Source organism: Topomyia yanbarensis, chromosome 1 (assembly GCF_030247195.1).
Source record: "Topomyia yanbarensis strain Yona2022 chromosome 1, ASM3024719v1, whole genome shotgun sequence".
NCBI classification, from domain to species: Eukaryota; Metazoa; Arthropoda; class Insecta; order Diptera; family Culicidae; genus Topomyia; species Topomyia yanbarensis.
In genome coordinates, this window is record NC_080670.1 from 3,206,713 (window position 1) to 3,227,542 (window position 20,830).

Genomic DNA, 20,830 nt, shown 5'->3' on the forward strand with positions numbered 1-20,830 from the left:
CAGTATATATTCGTACACGGAAGAGTTGGATGTGTAGAATTTAATATTCAGCTTTCTGCATCTGAATTTTAACTTTCAGGTGGAAAATCGTGTAAGGTCAGTTAAAAGCATTCATCCAAATTTGTTGGTTTAACAACATGCATTTGCACTCGGGTGTAGCGCTGAATATATTTACCATTCGAATGTACAATATATTGACAGCAATAATAGTGACCGCATTCTTATCTTCTCATCCACAGAACAAGTACTCTGGAGTCGATGGTCTGAGGAATGGGTGGTTCTGTACGACGACTCAACAATGGCCTGGTTTACGGTGAGTATATCCTCTGAAACTGAACCTAATTATCATGTTTCGTGGAATTAAATATTAAAATTTAAACAGCAAAAAACAGCCGAAAGACACTAACTTATGTATAGTCAATTTTCATTATGAACTTGTATTTGCTGAGAAATTTCACTCCCCAGCCAAGCGCTTCCAAGTTGTCAAGTATTGTTTGCGAAAGTTTCCAACCGCATGTTCTTATCGCAACGATCGCAGGAATAAATATGTCAACTGTTCACGGCCTGCTGAGTGCCGGTATCTTCTTCTCAACGTTCCGTACGGAGACAGAATGCAACCAACACATCAATCTGTCAGCAACCGTTTGGTATTTGGTTGCTGTTGGTGAATTTTATTTAAGGTGGCACTTCCGAGACACAGCCAGCCGCTTTTGTAAATGTAACTGCGTTTGTCACGGGAAAACTGAAAAAAAATCCGAAATAAAACCTTTGACTTGCCTCTCACGATCGCGGGAGGAAGCAAACCAAACGTCAAACTTTCCGGGGGTTGAACAATCAACCCCGTCCGACACTGTGTCTGAACTTCTGAAAGCGACCTAACCCTAATGTGTCACATTCATAAAATGATAAAAAAATTGCCACACACATACACACACGCCACATTTATTCCTTGAATGCATCCTGGCCAGAAACCACTAACGCCGCCTGGCGGAAGAACCAAGATTTATCGTTTTGACATTGTAAAGTTAATGTGTTCATAGCTTCGTGCGTTCGCCGGTCTCAGTTCAGTCAGTCAGTGTTTTGTGCGGTTATGTGCACCAAATGTGGTTGTGAGGTGCGCTGCTGGAAGGAAAAGCACACTCGAAAACTTTGTCCTTCACACGGCGAATATATTTATAGCAGCATGTCTCATTCAGTAATTCCGCAGCTTTGTTTTCAATGATGTACACTTGAATTTAGTCTAAAAAGTTGTTACTGCTTTAACATCGCCAGAATATTCTGCTTGCGTTCGGTATACCCTTGGTAAAACATGATTAGGTGCAAGCTGATTATGTTGCTATAAAAATGAACAAATTATGTTTTTTTTTGGAGTACAGTGACAAAAAATGCAAAATCATGATTGATCCGAGGCCCCCATTGCGAATTGACGGGCTTTGATACCGAAGGCCAATTAGCTTTTCTCACTTCCAACTATTCTCTAAATTTCCCTGCGGATCTGCTTAATAATTTCCTAATATTTAACAATTGCTATAAGCATTTTGGATTATGGATTATTTACGCGCGATTTCGATGCGTTGTGCCTCTTGCCCCGAGACAATTTTGATAACCGAATTGAAAATGACACAAAAGAATAGAGCTAGGAGGGCCCCCTCCACGAGCATTAAAAGTGTCATTACTAAATAATGACATTTCTGGAATTGTATGAGAATTCCGATATACATTACTGCTCAGTAATAACATTATTAACGCCTCGTGTAAGGGTACCTAACCATAAATTACACGTTTCACTCCAAGGAAGTTGTGTCCAAAGAAGCGGTACCATCATTGTTATGCACGCTTATGGGAGTGAGTGAAAAAATCAAAACAATCCAAGTAGGTTTTGATTCAAACCTTTGCACTCCTGTTCGCTCTGATTAGTGACTGTTGTACTGTCGCCGCTTATAAACAAAATACATATTTCAAGCCTCGTTCAAGTTCAAGATATGTACGTTTAATTTCTCAATTATGGCAACAGTACGTATAAATGCAAGCAAATTTTTCGTTTTTCATTTAATTTAAATTTATATGAATATAACAATAGATTCGTAAGGAAACATTTCCGGTGCAAAAATATTTCTACTGAAGTGAAGAAATCCACAAGTTCAAATACACAGTAGAAGGATGCAAAACAGGTGCACTATCAAGAGCTGATACATCTAATTTGAATTGTCATATTGCTTAAAGTTATCCGAATATTGGCATTAACTAGGAATCACACGAACACGAATTTTTGATTAAGATAGAAAACGCAGAACTGACTAAGAAACTGAAGCAACAGGTGAACGAAAGTGAGCCAAAGGTTCCTTGACAATACATGAGAATGAATTTAAGGAATAGAATTTGTGAAGATCCACTCCGCATCTTTGAGATTATTCAATTTAGCAGCATTCAACAAGATAGCCAGAAAATTAGTGGCGGTAATCAATTCGTAAATAAAACAAACTACCAATCTATTGAAACAGGTATACAAATGCGGGTACAAACGTTGCATTACTTACAGGCAACCAACGTTGTATTCTATACCTAAGACCCCTATAAGATTTCGGTATACATATTTTTCATTCCGCTTTCTCGCCTACCTCTACCTGTTCTCGCTGTCAACTATAAAACCCTTCAAATCTCAAGTGTCTCAAATCAGTTACGAAGTTAGTTCAGTTACGAAAGTTAAGTGCACATCAACAGAAACAATCATCCTACGATGCTAGCGTCACCGAAGCAGCAACAAACATTCCACTCAACCATCAACGATCTGCCGCCGGAAATGTTGGAGCACATTTTCAGCTATCTGCGGATTGACGATCGTCGGGCGGCGTCGTTAGTGTGTCGTCGGTGGTGCCAGCTGGCCATGTCCTATCGATCCATGGAACGGGTAAAATTGGTACTCGAATGTCAGCTGGAGTATCCAGTCGAGGTTCTTCTACAATCCTGGCGACCATATCGGTCGCTGGAGATTTCGCTGGCCTATCGTCGTTGCAATTCCTACGAGATGGTGTCTATTTTGACTCTACTTGACAAACTGGGAGCCAACCTGGATACGTTTACTCTATTCGGCGAGTGTACGCCGTCTCAGTTGCGAGAAATCGTCTGGAAGTTGCCTCGGCTTAAGAAGATCCGGATTTATTTGACCAAGGAAGACAACGTGGATGAAACTTCCCCGAAAGATTTTCCAGTTCTACCGAGTCTGACCAGTTTTCGAATACTGGATAATATGCTAGATGTGCCGAAGTTTGACATGGTCCGATTGGCGCCGAACGTTCGCTATCTGTGCATGGATTCGACTAGATGCCATGATCGGGGTCATTGGTTTAGGATCTTGCAGCACTATGCATCGCAGCTGATACACCTTAAAATCATGTTCAAAACGTGTACAACGATCCCCATGAACGATCTGGATATGCGGCAACTAAAAAAACTCGAAATCGAGGATTATTTCTGTGGTTGGGATGAAAACCTATTGCAACACTTCTTCGCATGTGCCCCCAACCTAACGACGTTGAAGCTTAATTTCAAAACAACACGATGGGTACTGCAAACGATTGGTAGTCGCTATCCCCATCTACAAGAGCTCATGATCTACGTAACGGATGATCTGGGTAGAGATACCTTCCGGTTTTTAGAAGGGTTGCAGCAGCTTAAGGTAAGTCCAGAAAGTTGGTAGTATGTAATTCGATTTAACTGATTTTTTGTTTCGTTTCTTCCAACAGATTCTTCGCGTAGATGGTAATCTTCATCATTCAATGCTGGAGGACTTCAAACCACTTCATAGTATTCAAGAATTCATCTTGGCAATGAACACAGTTCCAAAAGATTACGAACCGGTCATCAAACGCTTTAACGTGATGCTGCCAAAACTCCACACACTTCGGATAAAGAGTGGAAGCCGACCCCATGGCAACGCCTTCATCCGGTATATCTGCAAAACCTTTACCCGGCTGAAACGATTCGAAGTGGAAGGGATCGTGTGTTGGTCCCGAAACATGACTGACGCTTTCGATCGGCTGGACGATATGGTCCATCTGGAAGAACTGCAGCTGAGCTTCATGCGAGTTTTCATCGACAAACTTCCACGAAACACCGTACGACGGCTGATCCTATCGCAGCTGGCCTGGCTAGAGCCGGTCAGTTTGCACCGAGTTGGCGAGGTTTTCCCTCGGTTGCGATACCTAGAGGTGACCGGTAGCCCGTCGATTGCGCGGTACGATTTACGTGTTGTCAAACGACTGCTGCCGGATTGTGTTACCAGTTATGAGCGTTCCCAACCGCTGTTCGATTTTGCTGATTCGGAATAATTTTTCATTTGTTATATAAAATTTTAAAGCGTATAATAAAGGTTTTAAGTTTATATGGCGTCTCAATTCTACGAATACAAGCCGAAACTCTAAATATACATTCGCTCTACACGATCAATTACCATCACTGTATTTCAGAAGGTGTAACATGCGGATTACATATCTTTGTCGGATCACACAAATTTATTTTGGGATCAAAATTATCTTCTGAGAATATTTTCTTGTGGTGAAAATTAACGACAGACCTCGCCACCTACCGTTTGGCTCGTCGTGGAGGCTTGGTCTACCACCGAGAACTACATCGAGTAGATCGAGACGAAGCAGAGAATTAAATAGCTCACTTGTATCATGACCAAACTGAGAGCTAATTGGTTCTCGAAACGGAAATCGGTACCGAGAGAAATTCCGCCACCGGGGAACTCTCAGTCGGAGTATGGTAGCTTCACCGCCTGGCAGCACGGCTCACAGGCAATAGCCGAGTGGAGTTCGTGGCTAGATGGCTCAAGTACGCAGAGGATCTTATATAGCGTAATGGATGGAAAGAATAGCGGAAAGCAAGAGGAATGTCGGGAATTAAATGGATGAAAGGTCGAACCATTTCATGGATATTCAGAAAACTCGTGATCAAAAGTCTTCGCGATCGCCACAATCAACGGGGTTTTCATGTGCAGCTGTTACGGTGGATAGTGGTATAGTTCAGTCCAATGTTGGAACAGTTAACCGAGCAGTTGTTTTGCCGAAAGCCAGTAGTCATTGGTAGTGACTTCAATGCCTGGGTTGTGAAGTGAGCAGTAGAGTGACGAACACAAAAGGATATATTCTGCAGGGAGCTCTAGTGAAGTTGAACCTACGAGTGTGTATGAAAGTTCCTTTAGCACAACATTGTCGGTGCTGCCAGCATTGTCTAGGACTGTTTTAACGGCATTGGTACGCGTGTTGCACAAATCTGCATCCTTATTTGGCCTTAGATAAACACAGTGAATACATACAGACTGATGCGGAAAGGCGATACGCACGGCGATTCAAGGTTTCTACTCCTGACAAACTTTGTTGCGAATCTGCAAGATGATTCTTGAGCGCTATTAGAACGCCGCCGCCTCTTCGCGTAGTGAGGTTTCCGTTAGGACGATGACGTCGTAACCACTACAAGAAAGCGCTAGATGGAATTCTTATGTTTTCGTTCTCATTCCTCTCACGTTTTGGCAGTAAACGGAAAGAAACGGCTTGACATGTGCAAAAACTTCTAGAACAGATAACACAGGAAGTAATTAAGGCGTTGTTGGAAGGAGGGCAAAGAAAAACATTTCTAGAATCCGACTTTTCGTTGAACATTGAACTTACGATAAGCAATCCCAACTGACCATGCAAACACTGTCACAGTCTCGTCTTCGAGATCCATGGGCATAGCAACTTTGAAGGAGACGAATTCAGCATTCTAGGCTCTCTACCACGAGGGACCCAACTTAACAGCGGTGATGTTCGAATTTCCGAGTTTGTACGCCGCTAGCTTGGTCATACAATCATCGGCAACATCGGGCTAGATTCCTGATAGATACATCCAAAACGTTTCCACTTCACGATTCATAACGATGGATGATGTCAATGACCCGCCTATATCAGTATCTCATAGCAGCTTAGAAGGATTGGAGGTCATACCATCGATCGAAATTGCCGTGGTCCAGCAACCGGTGTTTGTGATACAGCGTCGATTACCGTTTTTGAATTTAGTGCAATTTATATCTCCAATTCCTCATTACGAATGGTATTTTTGAGCTTAAAAATGAACTCCTCTTCTTGCGAGAAATCACGTTTGATTGGGGCTTTGTTCGGGAGCACAATTAGTGTCGCCGTTTTCTGGAGCTAGCGTCAATTCGACACTAACTTATTCTTGTCACTAGGTTAGCGTCGGATTCTGAAGAGACGAAGCCGAAACGCAAATTCCATTACTGATTTAAGTTAGACTTGCTAAAGATAGCCGCAAAAAAATCGTCAATCTAATTTCGAGGAACAAAAGCCACCACATTTTACAGCATTGCGGTAATGTAAGAGTTGCTAGTTGAAGTGCTCGGTAACAGATGGCGCCACTTACGCCCGAGAAGATGTTGTTTAGAGCCAACATATCGTATGAACACACATACGAAACGAGAGGTGTTCAAGATTTTTAAATGCTCAAATGAATAAAAGTACGCCGAATTTTTGGAAACCTTCTGCTGGATTCGGCGGAAAATCTAGCAATATTTAAGAATTTTTTTGCGGAAAAATGAAAAGACATACGAACTTCTACTTTTGATCTTTTATTCGTTATTTATGGATAATTAGAAAACGATTTTTTTTTTTTCGAAAATTCAAAATGGCGGATCTCGTTGGCCTCTGCGCGCGAAGCTACTACTACTTTGTCAAGTGCAGGGCCTCTCGTAGTTAACTGAAATTAGAAATGGATATAATTTATTAAAATAGATAAAATTTCTTATGACTTATATCTAATTTCAATAAATTTTTGATGAAAAAAATCAATTTTAAAGACGGTTAAGAAAAAATGTGAACTTTGTCTCCTTTTTACTGCAATCTCGTTTAAAATTATAAACAAATAATTTGCATGCCTATGTTAGGTATAAGTTAGACAAAAAAGTATATACTTCCAAAAATTGGTTTTTGAATAAAGGAAATCAGATCAATAGAAAAAGACCTATTATTGATATTAGAAAAAAACATGGTTTCGAGAAAAACGCCATTTTGAAGCCACTATTTTTAATTTTCTTCAATTTATCGAACAAAAAAACGAATAAGTATATCGTTTCACTTTTTTACAAAAAACTTCTCATATATTGCTTTGATTTTCCGCCGAATCCAGGACAAGGTCTCCTTAATCTCTGAATTCTCCCATCACTTCGCCCTTCACATGAAAATAACTTCAAACTAGTATCTTCTGATAATCGATGACAGTGTAGATTCAATAAATTTTTCTAATTTATTATGATTATTACAAATCACAGCCCTTCGAAATCGTATTCGTTCACGCTACGATCATCGTAAATGAAATAAGTTCGGTTAGAGAAATACTCCACTTGCTTTAATGGTAAATTTTGTACACGACGATGGCCACTCTGAAAGCCATAAACCATCCAACTTCCGCATGCTGTTGAGTGTAAAGATTTCTGCTTTCATTCCCGCGTCAGAATTAATTGAAGTGCTGTTTATATTTATTTATGATTAAAAGTTATTACAAATTTTATTTAAACATAATTGCATAAGTATAGGAACTGGGTGGAACTGCACCTTCCCATACCAAGCAGCACGAAACCAACATACCACAGTAAAATTATTTCAATATTTTAATAATTAATAAGCACTTAAGCTCGTGGCGGCAGCATGGTCACCTGAACACAAAAAAAAAATGAATGACGAGTTAATTTAAAAATAAATTTGACTATGGCGAATGGAGATTCACGAGCAAAAAAATATATATAATGGAAGAAATTAATTAACTTTACATATTTGCATATGAAATTCCTTCCATCCAATAAAATCCCAAAACAATTAAGGTGAGGATCATGACCATGTTCCACAGAAACAAATCATATTTTGCTGATTATTTGGGTTGGTTCGATGTCGATTTCTACCCACAATCAAACACACACAACCATACAAACAGAGGAGAGGTTCAAATGATTAGTTTCTAGTTCGATACTTTTTTTGCGCTGTTGAAAAATTGCAATTTCCTCATCTGTGGAAACAAAGGCCTCTAATTACTATTCAACCTATCGGGAACCGCCCACCCGCATGGGTAATTTATTTATTATCTGTTTTATGGGAGTTTCCTAGTTTTTTTTCAGAAACCATCATCATTATTTTTCATCCCATCGTACATTTGCTAATTTGTTGGCAGGATGCTGATGGGCATTCCAAAGAATCAGCGTGTTTCAATTCTGGGAGGAAAAAAATAAATGCGAATCATTAACATCAGATGGTTTTTCTTGGTACTGCTAGAGGGTCTGCGTGAACTGTTAGGACGAATATCAGTTGAATTATGAACTTTGTTAGCATAAATATAGCTTGTGTTAAAATGAAACGATACCCAGTTTTACGGTACATTTAAGAGGCGTGAATAAATTGACAATTGGTATTTTTATACGATTCAGTAGTATGAAGTACAGAAAAAACAAATTACCTGTCTACTGGGTATACAAATGCGAGTACAAACGTTGCGTTACTTACAGGCAAACAATGTTGTATTCTATAACTAAAACCCCTATAAGATTTCGGTAAACATATTTTTCATTCCGCTTTCTCGCCTACCTCTACCTGTTATCGCTGCCAACTATAAAACCCTTCAAATCTAAAGTGTCTCAAATCAGTTACGAAGTTTGTTCAGTTACGAAAGTTAAGTGCACACCAAACAGAAACAATCATCCTACGATGGTAGCGCCACCGAAGCAACAACAAATCTCCCGCCCAACCATCAACGATCTGCCGCCGGAAATGTTGGAGCACATTTTCAGCTATCTGCGCATAGACGACCGTCGGGCGGCGTCGCTAGTTTGTCGTCGGTGGGATCAGCAGGCCATGTCCTATCGATCCATGGAACGGGTAAAACTGCTACTCGAATATCAACTGGAGCATCTGGTCGAGGTTCTTCTACAATCCTGGCGACCCTATCGGTCGCTGGAGATTTCGCTGGCCTATCGTCGTTGCAGTTCCTACGAGATGGTGTCTATTTTGACTCTACTTGACAAGCTGGGAGCTAACCTGGATACGTTTACTCTATTCGGCGAGTGTACGCCGTCGCAGTTGCGGGAAATCGTCTGGAGGTTGCCTCGGCTTAAGAAGATTCGGATTCATTTGACCAAGGAAGACAAAGTGAATGAAATTTCCCCGCAAGATTTCCCAGTTCTACCGAGTCTGACCAGTTTTCGAATATTGGACAATATGCTGGATCTGCCAGAGTTTGATATGATCCGATTGGCGCCGAACGTTCGCTATCTATGCATGGATTCGACTAGATGCCATGATCGGGGTCATTGGTTTGGGATCTTGCAGCACTATGCATCGCAGCTGATACACCTTAAAATCATGTACAAAACGAATACAACGATCCCCGTGAAAGATCTGGATATGCGGCAGCTAAAAAAACTCGAAATCGAGGATCATTTCTGTGGTTGGGACGAAAACATGTTGCAACACTTCTTCGCCTGTGCCCCCAACCTGACGACATTGAAGCTTAATTTCAAAACAACACGATGGGTGCTGCAAACGATTGGTAGTCGCTATCCTCATCTTCAAGAGCTCATGATCTACGTAACGGGTGATCTGGGTAGAGATACCTTCCGGTTTTTGGAAAGGTTGCAGCAGCTTAAGGTAAGTCCAGAACGCTGGTAATATGTAATTCATTTTAACCGACTTTTTTGTTCCATTTTTTTCCAACAGATTCTTCGCGTGGATGGTAATCTTCATGGTTCAATGCTGGAGGACTTCAAACCACTTCATAGTATTCAAGAATTCGCCCTGACAATGAACACAGTTCCAAAGGATTACGAACCGGTCATCAAACGCTTTAACGTGATGCTGCCAAATATCCACACACTTCGGATATATAGTGGCAGCCAACCCCACGGCAACGCCTTCATCCGATATATCTGCAAAACCTTTACCCGGCTGAAACGCTTCGAAGTGGAAGGGATCGTGTGTTGGTCCCGAAACATGACTGACGCTTTCGATCGGCTGGACGATATGGTCCATCTGGAAGAACTGCAGCTGAGCTTCATGCGAGTTCCAATCGAGAGACTACCACGAAACACCGTACGACGGCTGATCCTATCGCAGCTGCCGTGGCTACAGCCGGAGAGTTTGCACCGAGTTGGCGAGATTTTCCCCCGGCTGCGGTACCTGGAGGTGACCGGGAGCCCGGCGATCGCGCGGCACGATTTACGTGCTGTCAAACTACTGCTGCCGGATTGTGTTACCAGTTATGAGCGTTCCCAACCGGTTTTCGATTTTGCTGATTCGGAATAGTTTTTCATTTGTGATTAACATTTTAAAGTGTATAATAAAGGTTTTTAAAAAAAATTTAAAGACTAATTTTTTAAATTCTCTTTATGTGATCAATTTCTATCACTAAAATTTTTGAGATTACATGTCATTGTCAGATCACACTAATTCATTTACTGATCAACTTTTTTCAAAGCATTTATATAACTATATTTCTTTTTCTAATTTTTTAGAAGTAGAGGGAAATTCCATTGAATAAAATTTCATTCAAATCTGTTTTCAAAAAGGCATAAAAAACCTATCTCTTAAAAAATATTTATATAGGGTAGCAGTATCAGCTATGGCATCATCCAAAAGTACAATTTTATCAAACAGAACTGTACATTGTTACAGACTGCAACTATATTTTTCATTATTTTACCATCATTTTATTTCAAATTGGTATATTCCATGAAACTACCAGTTCAGCTTAGAATACACGTTCCCCATTAAAAAAATACTACGTTGTATGAAAACCTAATACAAGTAGTGAGTAAAAGGAAAAAATACATTATTTATCCATATTTATTTGTTCATAGACTACTGCTACAACTGGTATACTGGGCTAGCCGTTTTCATTGTTTCGCATCGTGCGAAGTAGGCCGTTTTTTCACTGATCCAGTTGTGGTTCAAAGTCTCTCTAAACAAGGTTCTACCATGCGTCAAAACTGTAGGTGGTAGTGAACAGAAACAGCCTATAAAACATGGTATTGATGACGTAGACGCTTCCATTCGCCGTAGTACCGTCTTTATGCATGAGCACACTGGGCCCAGGACAGGGGCCCCGTGATTTTAGGGGCCCCGCGGTGAGGATAGACTCATCAAGTCATACTGATTGCCTGCACTACTGGCGCCACAAAAACTTCAAAAGAATTTTTATTTCAAAAAATATATTCGATGAGCATTCTTGGATTAATATACCGATCACAAGTAGAATATTCTTCAGCTGCTGATTTCATTTTTTGTTAAACCAGATTAATGTCAACCGCAAAGATAAACAATGAGTCACGGTGGCATATACTCGAGCAACCAAAGAGTCGTTATTCCTTATCCTGCAGCAAGAAACGCGTCTTGAAGAAGAATCATCCTGATTCTAAATTATCTGAAAGGGTTTCGAGATTTTAAAACCTTCTGATCGCGAAGTGGAATGTTTAGCCACATTATATCCAGTTTCATCACATCAGGAAGGTAGAACTGATAAATTTGTTAAGAATAACTCTTTTGTAAGTCCCGTAGTTTAAAAATAGAGATTAATAAACATTGATAAATCCGTTTAAAGAAATCTTCATGTTGAAACCGTAATCAATGCATAATTCTAATAGTTGAGTTTTATTGGCATATTGTCACTTGATTGTCGAAGATTTTCGTGGTGTGATATCAGCCGTATTATAAAGCATTGTCAAACGAAACTACTTCTGATTTCAATTAGCTCAGTCCGAAGTAAAACGCGCCAAACTGGTTGGTATTGATGTGGCTTATAGCGTATGCACTTCTAGTTTATTAGATATTCTTTAGTTTTACAACCAAAGATTGTCCACGAAATTATAGCACTACGTAGAAATCGTGACCAAAAATTAATTCGTTATCCAAATTAGGAAAAAGATTCAGTTTGTGATATGTACTATTTAAAACAGTATTGAATGGAATTTCTCTCCCAGCAATCTTCTACTTTCATTAAATTTTCATTTCATTCATATCAAAATGCTGCTGCTTCCTAATTGTCCAGCGTTTTTCGATTTATTGAAGTTCCAAGCAGTTTGGCGTATTGCAGTGTTTGGGCATAAAATTTATTTTCATTACTCTATACAATTTACAACTGATTTTACATAACGCACGATGTCAAATCAGGCCAAAACACCCGAAAACCACAGTCTTCTCTAAAAGAGGTGGTCGACGTTTGTGAAGTCACTCTTTGTAGTAATTTACTTGCCCTGGTGTTCATAATCCCGGTTATGACATAAATCTGTACCGCAACTGCAGATTGCTTGCTAGACCAAAAAAATCTTGACCAATTTCGTATTATTTTTTGTTGGTATTTTTCAATGATATTGAATCTATCTCTGGAAGTAAATACACTAGTTTACAAATTTTGGGTTAATTGCATAAAGTTAAGAAAAAAGGTGTTTTCTAAGTCAATTTTGGGTCGCTGAGCACGAAAATCATATCCATTTTTTTTTTTTTTCAAAGATCCGTTTTTGTGATTTTTTGAAAATGGTGTTTTTGAGCACTTTTTGCAGTTTTTGGTCAATATCTCAGGAACAAATCTTCCGATTAACACAAACGACTAACCATTTAAAAGGTATTGATGTGCCCATTCCAAAAATGTATAACATGTTAGGATAAAAAATCAACAATTTAGGGTTAAGAGCAACCAAAGTCAAAAAAGTAGTGTTTGGTAAAATTACTAATTTTTAGTTGATTTTTCATAAAAAAATAAATCAGCAAAAAAAATCTTTTAAAATCTTATGTGACAGACAAACTTCTCATGTGAATTTTAAGCCTAAGATCACGAAAATCCGACAAAAATTGGTGATGTTATTAAGCACCGAGTGAAAATTGCTCTGCTTTTCACATATCTCTTTTGGTCTTAAATAAGATTACACTAGTTTACAAGAAAAATGAAGTTACGAGAAAAAGTGTTTTCTAGATTAATTTTGGGTCGCTGAAAACGAAAATAATACTCTATTTCTCTTTAAAATAAGTTCAGGTTAAAAAAAAGTTTTTCTTTTGCTTCCGTTTTTTTTTGTTTTTGCTCTATTTTTTATTACAGAAAAATAATTTTTCATATTTTCAGAATCTAATGTGACAGATTTTAACAATTTTAAGGTAATCGCGATAAGCTAAGAAGAAAGGTGTTTCCTCAATTAATTTTGGATCACTGAATAGTCCTTTTTTTTTTCAAAGGAACATTTTCTAGATTTCTTTGAAATTTTAGTTATTTGTCAATATCATGTTCAAAAAGGATCGAAACAGATCGAAAGGTATTGATGCGCCCTTTCGAAAATGTATAATATGCGTGGATCAAATCTCGACAAATATATTATTATGGCTTAAAAGACAACTGTCAAAATTCTCTTTGAAAGGAAATTTCAGACAAACTGTTACCCGCCAATCACAGATGTGTATAGTAAACAAAAGAAAAAAGTTTTCTCTTGCATCAACTGCTATGAACTGCGTTTAACCAGTAACGGTTTGTCCGGAATTGTCTTTCAAAGAGAATTTTGACAGTTGGCTTTTAAGCTGTAATCGTATGTTTGTCGAGAAATGTACATTTATTATGATTACAATCGACCAAAGTAAAAAAAAAAGTCTAATGCTCGACCTTTTTTTTTAAAAAAAAATGCATATTTCTAGTAATTTTTTTATAATAAATCAAGGACAGAAGAAAATTATTTTAGAATCTAATGAGATAAATAATCTTTTTGCATAAATTTTTATCCAATGATCACAAAAGTCGGATTAAAAATGTAGATGGTATGAAGCACTGAGTGAAAATTGTAACTTTTTATTTTTCGCACAATCATACTTTCGGCTGAAATAATCTTCTATACTTGATAGTTATTGTTTGTGTTGGGTACTGTCTTTTCGAGCTTGCATCCATCCATCCTGCGGCATTTGAATGGTTTGGATATTTCATTGTACAACTAAGTGCTTTTTTTCAAATGCGGAAATATCGTTGGAAAAGTTTTGTTTTCTCTGTGGTGAGTATATATTTTACGATTTAAAGGAATTTTCGCCTTCTGCTTCAACAGGCTTCACAGCAGATTCTCAGTTCACAGATTATTACGTGGCGAGTGCTACGATCCCACTGAGACTCCTTCCCGATAGGGATTCGAATATTTATAATATGAGCCCAGTGCTACACCCTCTAAACCGCCGCATCAGGGCAGGGTCCGCTAAGAACATAAAATTTCCATTTCGTTCAATGTGCCATAGCATCAACATTTTCCATCCGATGTTAGTGATATTAGGCTTAAAATTAACGTAAACATATTATCTGTCATCTTAGATTCTAAAAGGTCTGAAAAAAAATTATTTTTCGGTAAAAAAATCTTTTAAAAATGAGTATCTTTTAAAAATGGTCAAAAATGCACTTTTTTGAAACTTTGGTCGCTTGCAGCACTAAAAATTTTACATATAATCGACACATATTATATGTTTTGGAAAGGGCATCTCGGCACCTTTCAACTTGCATATTGACTATATTAATTGGATGATTTTGACACGAAATGTTGACTAAAAACTACAAAAAGTGCTCAAAAACGAGTTTTTTGAGAAAATCACAAAATCGCTTCTTTGAACAAAAAAATGAATATTGTTTTCGTGTTCAGCGACCCAAAATTAGTCTAAAAAATACTTTTTCTTGGAGCTTCATTTTTCTTGTAAACTAGTGATATCAGACAATATTGGACTGAGACGTTCACTGCCGCGAGTCGTTTGTTGCGTATGCGATGGGATCATTCAGGATACATGCAATGTGTGAGCTGAATTTTCAAAAGTTTGCTTGGCTAACATTTTTGGTTATATTAATGTATAGAAAGAAAATTCACCAAATTTCTCAATGTTGCAAAGATATTTCACCAAATTTACAAAATATGAACATCACACATTAAACTGTATTACAACTAAATGTGGTTATTGGTTGTTTTGAGAAAGACTTGTGGTGCAATGTTTTCGAGTATAGCATTAAGGGTGGGGAACTCTAAAAATCTGAAGAAAGTATCAAAATATATATGAATTGTTCTCATAGTTTAATGTTTCAAAAAGTCTTATACTTCAGCGCTAGATTTCTAAACTAGTAATGCTCGCCGATCTATCAATCGTTTGACATATATAATAGATGTTGCAATATTCACGCAGCTATACATAGCCGAGCGCATTTTTTACGAAAATAGACTTAAACGCATCATGAAGTACGAAGAAATCTGTTCAACTATAGGGTCCCCTCGTTCAGTAGTGCACAGGGGCCCCGAGTGGTTTCAAGACGTCCCTGATTCGTCGTAGAAACTGTCACACATACGAGCACAGAGGCAGTTTTCCTTTTGACGCATGCACGCCAAAATTACGGAACTCTTATATCCACAATTCGATACCGAATGAGCGACAAACGGCAAAACAAAACCCCCACAGAGATGGAAATAAACTTGTATAACAAAAATTGTGTATTTTCTTATGCCGAACAAAATATTAGAACTTTTTGAAATTACCCAGAAAAGTTATTTTGAAGAAAATAATTTTCAGTGGTGTATCATAATCAAAAATCAAAATCAAAAGATAGATACATAGTCTCTTCAGAAAAGTTGTTTCTTATTCTATTCCCTACAACTTTGCTGAATACAGCTTTTTATTATTTTCATAAATGACCAAATAAAAATTTGCTTCTCAGTTTTAGGGGGATTAATCACCATATTAATACTGGGGGATATTTTATAGACAAACTTTGCTGAAGAACGTGCCTTATCAAATAAATGAAAACCGAATAAAAAGATTCCTGGCAGACACAACCAAAACTTTTTCACCATCACGATTCATGACGATGATCGATGAATCATCTGTGTCTCGTGGCAGCATAGAAGGATTGGCGAGTATCTCTCTTTCGTTTTTAAGAGCTATAGAAAAATTCTTAGAAATCGGGCTTTTCCTATGATATTGTTGCAGGTATTACACATTAGTCTTGTACACAACAGCTGCAAAAAATTGTTCACTAGACTGGTTCAATTTTTGACTTTTAGCTCCACCAGGCCTTACTGATTCCTTTTATGGCCCTTAGTAATTGTGCAAATTTTGGTACCGATCGGTTGTGTCTACGGACCCTCCAAAAATTTCAAAGTTTATATGGAAATTTGTATGGAAAATTGGTTAACATTGAAAATAAATTCATAAAAAATCACCTCATCAATCAATTAATCAGAATTTATTTCGAAAGGTATTCATCTACTGAACACATTCGAGGAACATTGTAAGTTTATGAAAATTCGTTGAGAAAAGTTATTAACTAAAGAAGCAGCAAGACTTAAAAACAAGTGGATTTTATTAATAATCATAGCAATCCTGCTTCATACGTCTCCCAACCTTTGAACGGAACGGATCGTTATATTTCACAGTGGTGTTCGGTGTGTAAATTTCAGAAGAAATTTCAGTGAGTGAAGGTCATCCTTTGTTCGTTCGTTAGCAGCCGTTCTGCTGGTGCCGGCAGTAAATCCAGTACATTGTTTTCGCTGGTGCGGAACAATCGACGTTGTTTGCAGATAAGTTTTGCTTTATTTTTTTTCCTCGTTTGCTTTCTTTCCTTTCCCTACTTTTACTCTACCTTGTAATCAAATAATAAGACACATTCCCGTTTATATAACGCTCTGCCCTCGCGCTTAAATGGCCGAGGGCGAAATACCATCTGATGTAATCATGGAAGTCCCTGATCCCCCTAACACTCGCATTGCTCCCCGTATAAAGCAGTACCCAGAAGGTTCCTCTGGGCCATGGGTGGTATATTTTCGGACCGGAGAGAAACCGGTTAATATATTAAAACTTTCTCGAGATCTGACTGCTAATTACCCGGCCGTAACTCAGATAACACGTGTTCGGGCAAACAAGATACGTGTTCTAGTGAATGATCTCGGCCAGGCAAACGCGATTGCTTGCTGTGAGCGCTTTACGCGGGAATTTAAAGCGTACGTGCCTTGTGTGGCCTGTGAAATCGATGGGGTAGTGTCCGAACCGGGCCTGAAATGCGAAGAACTGTTGGAGCACGGGGTTGGCTGCTTTAAGGACCCCTCTCTTGAACAGATTAAGATCTTAGAATGCAAACAATTGTATACCGCAAACACCGAGGGAGGTAAGACTACCTACTCTCTACCAGGCTCGCTTCGGGTGACATTCGCCGGGTCCTCTCTTCCCAACTGCATCCTCCTTGACAAGGTTCGCCTACCAGTTCGCCTGTTTGTACCGCGGGTCATGAGCTGCAGCAATTGCAAGCAGTTGGGCCACACAGCCACATATTGTGGAAATAAGAAACGATGCGGCAAATGCGAAGGAGAGCATGAGGATGACTCTTGCGACAAAGAAACTGAAAAGTGTATTTGCTGCGGGGGCCCTTCACATGCTCTTAAATCATGTCCTGCGTATAAGCAGCGCGGGGATAAAATTAAGCGCTCCCTTAAGGAACGCTCAAGGCGTTCTTATGCAGAAATGCTAAAGAATGCTTCGCCATCTGTCCTGTCCGAAAATCCCTATGCTGGTTTGGCTAACGTTGAGCAAGAATCTGACGACCCACGAGAGGGAACATCTTTGGTTAACCCAGGGGAATCCAGGAAGAGGAGAAATCCAGCCTCCCCTACATTGCCTCGTAAGGGTGCCAAGGTGTCGTCCACTCAGAGTGCGCCATCTACAACCAATAAATCCAACGGAAGTGATGCACAAAAGCCGAAGCAATTTGCTCCAGGACTTGGAAATATTAATTCTAACAAGGAGTACCCACCACTTCCAGGGACATCAAAAACCCCAAGTGTCCCCTTTTTTCAAACAGATACTCAGTCCAGTAGCGGACTAATGAAATTTTCTGACATAGTGGACTTAATTTTCACAGCTTTCAATGTTACTGATCCTCTTAAAAGCCTTCTGATACGTTTTCTCCCTATAGTGCAAACATTTTTGAAGCAGTTGACTACTAAATGGCCCCTCCTTGCAGCGATCGTATCCTTCGATGGCTAAGTCATCGAACGAGGTCACCGATTCGATCACTGTTCTACAGTGGAACAGCAGAAGTATCCTCCCGAAAATCGATTCCTTTAAATTTTTACTAAATAGTTTAAAATGTGATGCTTTCGCATTATGTGAAACTTGGTTAACTTCCGATATAAATCTCAACTTCCACGACTTTAATATAATTCGTCTGGATCGAGAAAACCCCTATGGAGGAGTACTTTTGGGGATCAAAAAGTGCTATTCTTTCAACCGAATTAACCTCCCTTCGACACCAGGCATTGAAATTGTCGCTTGTCAAGTTTTAATCAAAGGTAAAGACCTTTGCATTGCTTCCATCTACATTCCTCCTAGAGCCTCGGTAGGGCACCGAACGCTTTGTAATATCACGGAATCCTTACCGGCACCGCGGCTAGTTCTGGGAGACTTTAACTCGCACGGTACGGTATGGGGCTGTCTTCATGATGATAATAGATCAACATTAATCCAAGATCTTTGCGATAATTTCAACATGACCATCTTAAACACGGGAGAAATGACGCGGATTCCTACACCACCAGCACGCGCAAGCGCGTTGGATTTGTCGCTTTGCTCGACATCGCTACAGTTAGATTGCATGTGGAAGGTGATCCCTGATCCCCACGGTAGCGATCATTTGCCTATCGTGATTTCAATTGCTAACGGTTCAAGACCGTCGGAAACAATCAATGTCTCGTATGACCTCACACGGAACATTGATTGGAAGAGTTACGCGACCGCGATATCCGTTAAAATCGAATCCACTCAAGAACTTCCTCCGGAGGAAGAGTACAGGTTTTTGGCTGGCTTGATTCTCGACAGTGCGAATCAAGCTCAGACTAAACCAGTACCCAGCGCGAATACCCATAGACGGTCTCCCACCCTGTGGTGGGATAAAGAGTGCTCAGAGCTGTACGCGGAAAAGTCCACTGCATATAAGGCCTTCCGGGAAGACGGGTTACCCGCTAGCTATCAACAGTACGCGTCGTTAGAAAGGCGAATGAAGAGTCTAATGAAAGCCAAAAAACGCAGTTATTGGCGCCGGTTCGTCGACGGGTTAACGAGAGAAACAGCGATGAGCACTCTTTGGTGTACGGCTCGACGTATGCGTAACCGTAATAGTACCAACGAGAACGTGGAATATTCAAACCGTTGGATATTCGCTTTCGCCAAGAAGATCTGTCCGGACTCTGTCCCGGTACAGAAAACGTGCCGCGCCGCGTCTCCTCACGATACCGCGAACGAAACACCGTTTTCGATGGTGGAGTTCTCACTTGCTCTCTTATCGTGCAACAATAACGCCCCAGGGTTAGACAGAATCAAATTCAACTTGCTGAAGAATCTGCCTGACACTGCAAAAAGGCGCTTGTTGAATTTATTTAACAAGTTTCTTGAGGGTAACATTGTCCCTTATGAATGGAGGCAAGTGAAGGTCATCGCCATCCAAAAACCAGGAAAACCAGCCTCCGACCACAACTCGTATCGGCCGATTGCAATGCTGTCCTGTATTAGGAAGTTGTTCGAGAAAATGATCTTGTTTCGCCTCGACAATTGGGTTGAAGCAAATGGCTTACTGTCAGATACACAATTTGGCTTCCGCAAAGGCAAAGGGACGAACGATTGCCTTGCGTTGCTTTCTACAGAAATCCAAATGGCCTATGCTAACAAAGAGCAGATGGCATCAGTCTTCTTGGATATTAAGGGGGCTTTTGACTCAGTTTCTATCAACATTCTGTCAGAGAAGCTGCACCAGCATGGTCTTTCACCAATTTTAAATAACTTTTTACTAAACCTGTTGTCTGAAAAGCACATGCACTTTTCGCATGGCGATTTAACAACATCGCGATTTAGCTACATGGGTCTTCCCCAGGGCTCATGTCTAAGTCCCCTGCTCTACAATTTTTACGTGAATGACATTGACGATTGTCTTGCCAATTCATGCACGCTAAGGCAACTTGCAGACGATGGGGTGGTCTCTGTTACAGGGCCCAAAGCCGCCGACTTGCAAGGACCATTACAAAATACCTTGGACAATTTGTCTGCTTGGGCTCTTCAGCTGGGTATTGAGTTCTCCACGGAGAAAACTGAGTTGGTTGTTTTTTCTAGGAAGCGTGAGCCGGCGCAACTCCAGCTTTTATTAATGGGTGCAACGATCAACCAGGTTTTCACATTTAAATATCTCGGGGTCTGGTTCGACTCTAAAGGTACCTGGGGATGTCACATTAGGTATCTGAAACAGAAATGCCAACAAAGGATCAATTTTCTCCGAACAATAACTGGAACATGGTGGGGTGCTCACCCAGGAGACCTGATCAGGTTGTACCAAACAACGATATTGTCGGTGATGGAGTACGGGTGTTTCTGTTTCCGCTCCGCTGCGAACATACACTTCATCAAACTGGAGAGAATCCAGTATCGTTGCTTGCGCATTGCCTTGGGTTGCATGCACTCGACCCATACGATGAGTCTCGAAGTGCTGGCGGGCGTTCTTCCGCTAAAAAATCGATTTTGGGAACTCTCATATCGATGGCTCATCCGATGCGACATTCTGAACCCGTTGGTGATTCAAAATCTCGAGAGGCTCGTCGAGCTTAATTATCAAACCCGTTTTATGTCCTTGTACTTCGACTACATGGCACAGAGCATCAATCCTTCTTCGTACAATCCCAACCGCGTCCGTTTCCTAGATACTTCCGACTCTACTGTATTCTTCGACACATCCATGAAGGAAGAGATTCGTGGAATCCCGGACCATATACGCC

At 39.9% G+C, this 20,830-nt stretch overlaps 1 protein-coding gene across 1 annotated transcript in view; it reads left to right on the plus strand.

Annotated features, from left to right (window-relative positions):
- Positions 1-20,830, plus strand: part of LOC131676613 (uncharacterized) — a 105,590-nt gene that overhangs the window by 46,940 nt on the left and 37,820 nt on the right. The window contains exon 4 of the mRNA XM_058955781.1: positions 240-313. Coding sequence (XP_058811764.1) covers positions 240-313 — 74 coding nt within the window. The remainder of the gene's footprint in view (positions 1-239; positions 314-20,830) is intronic.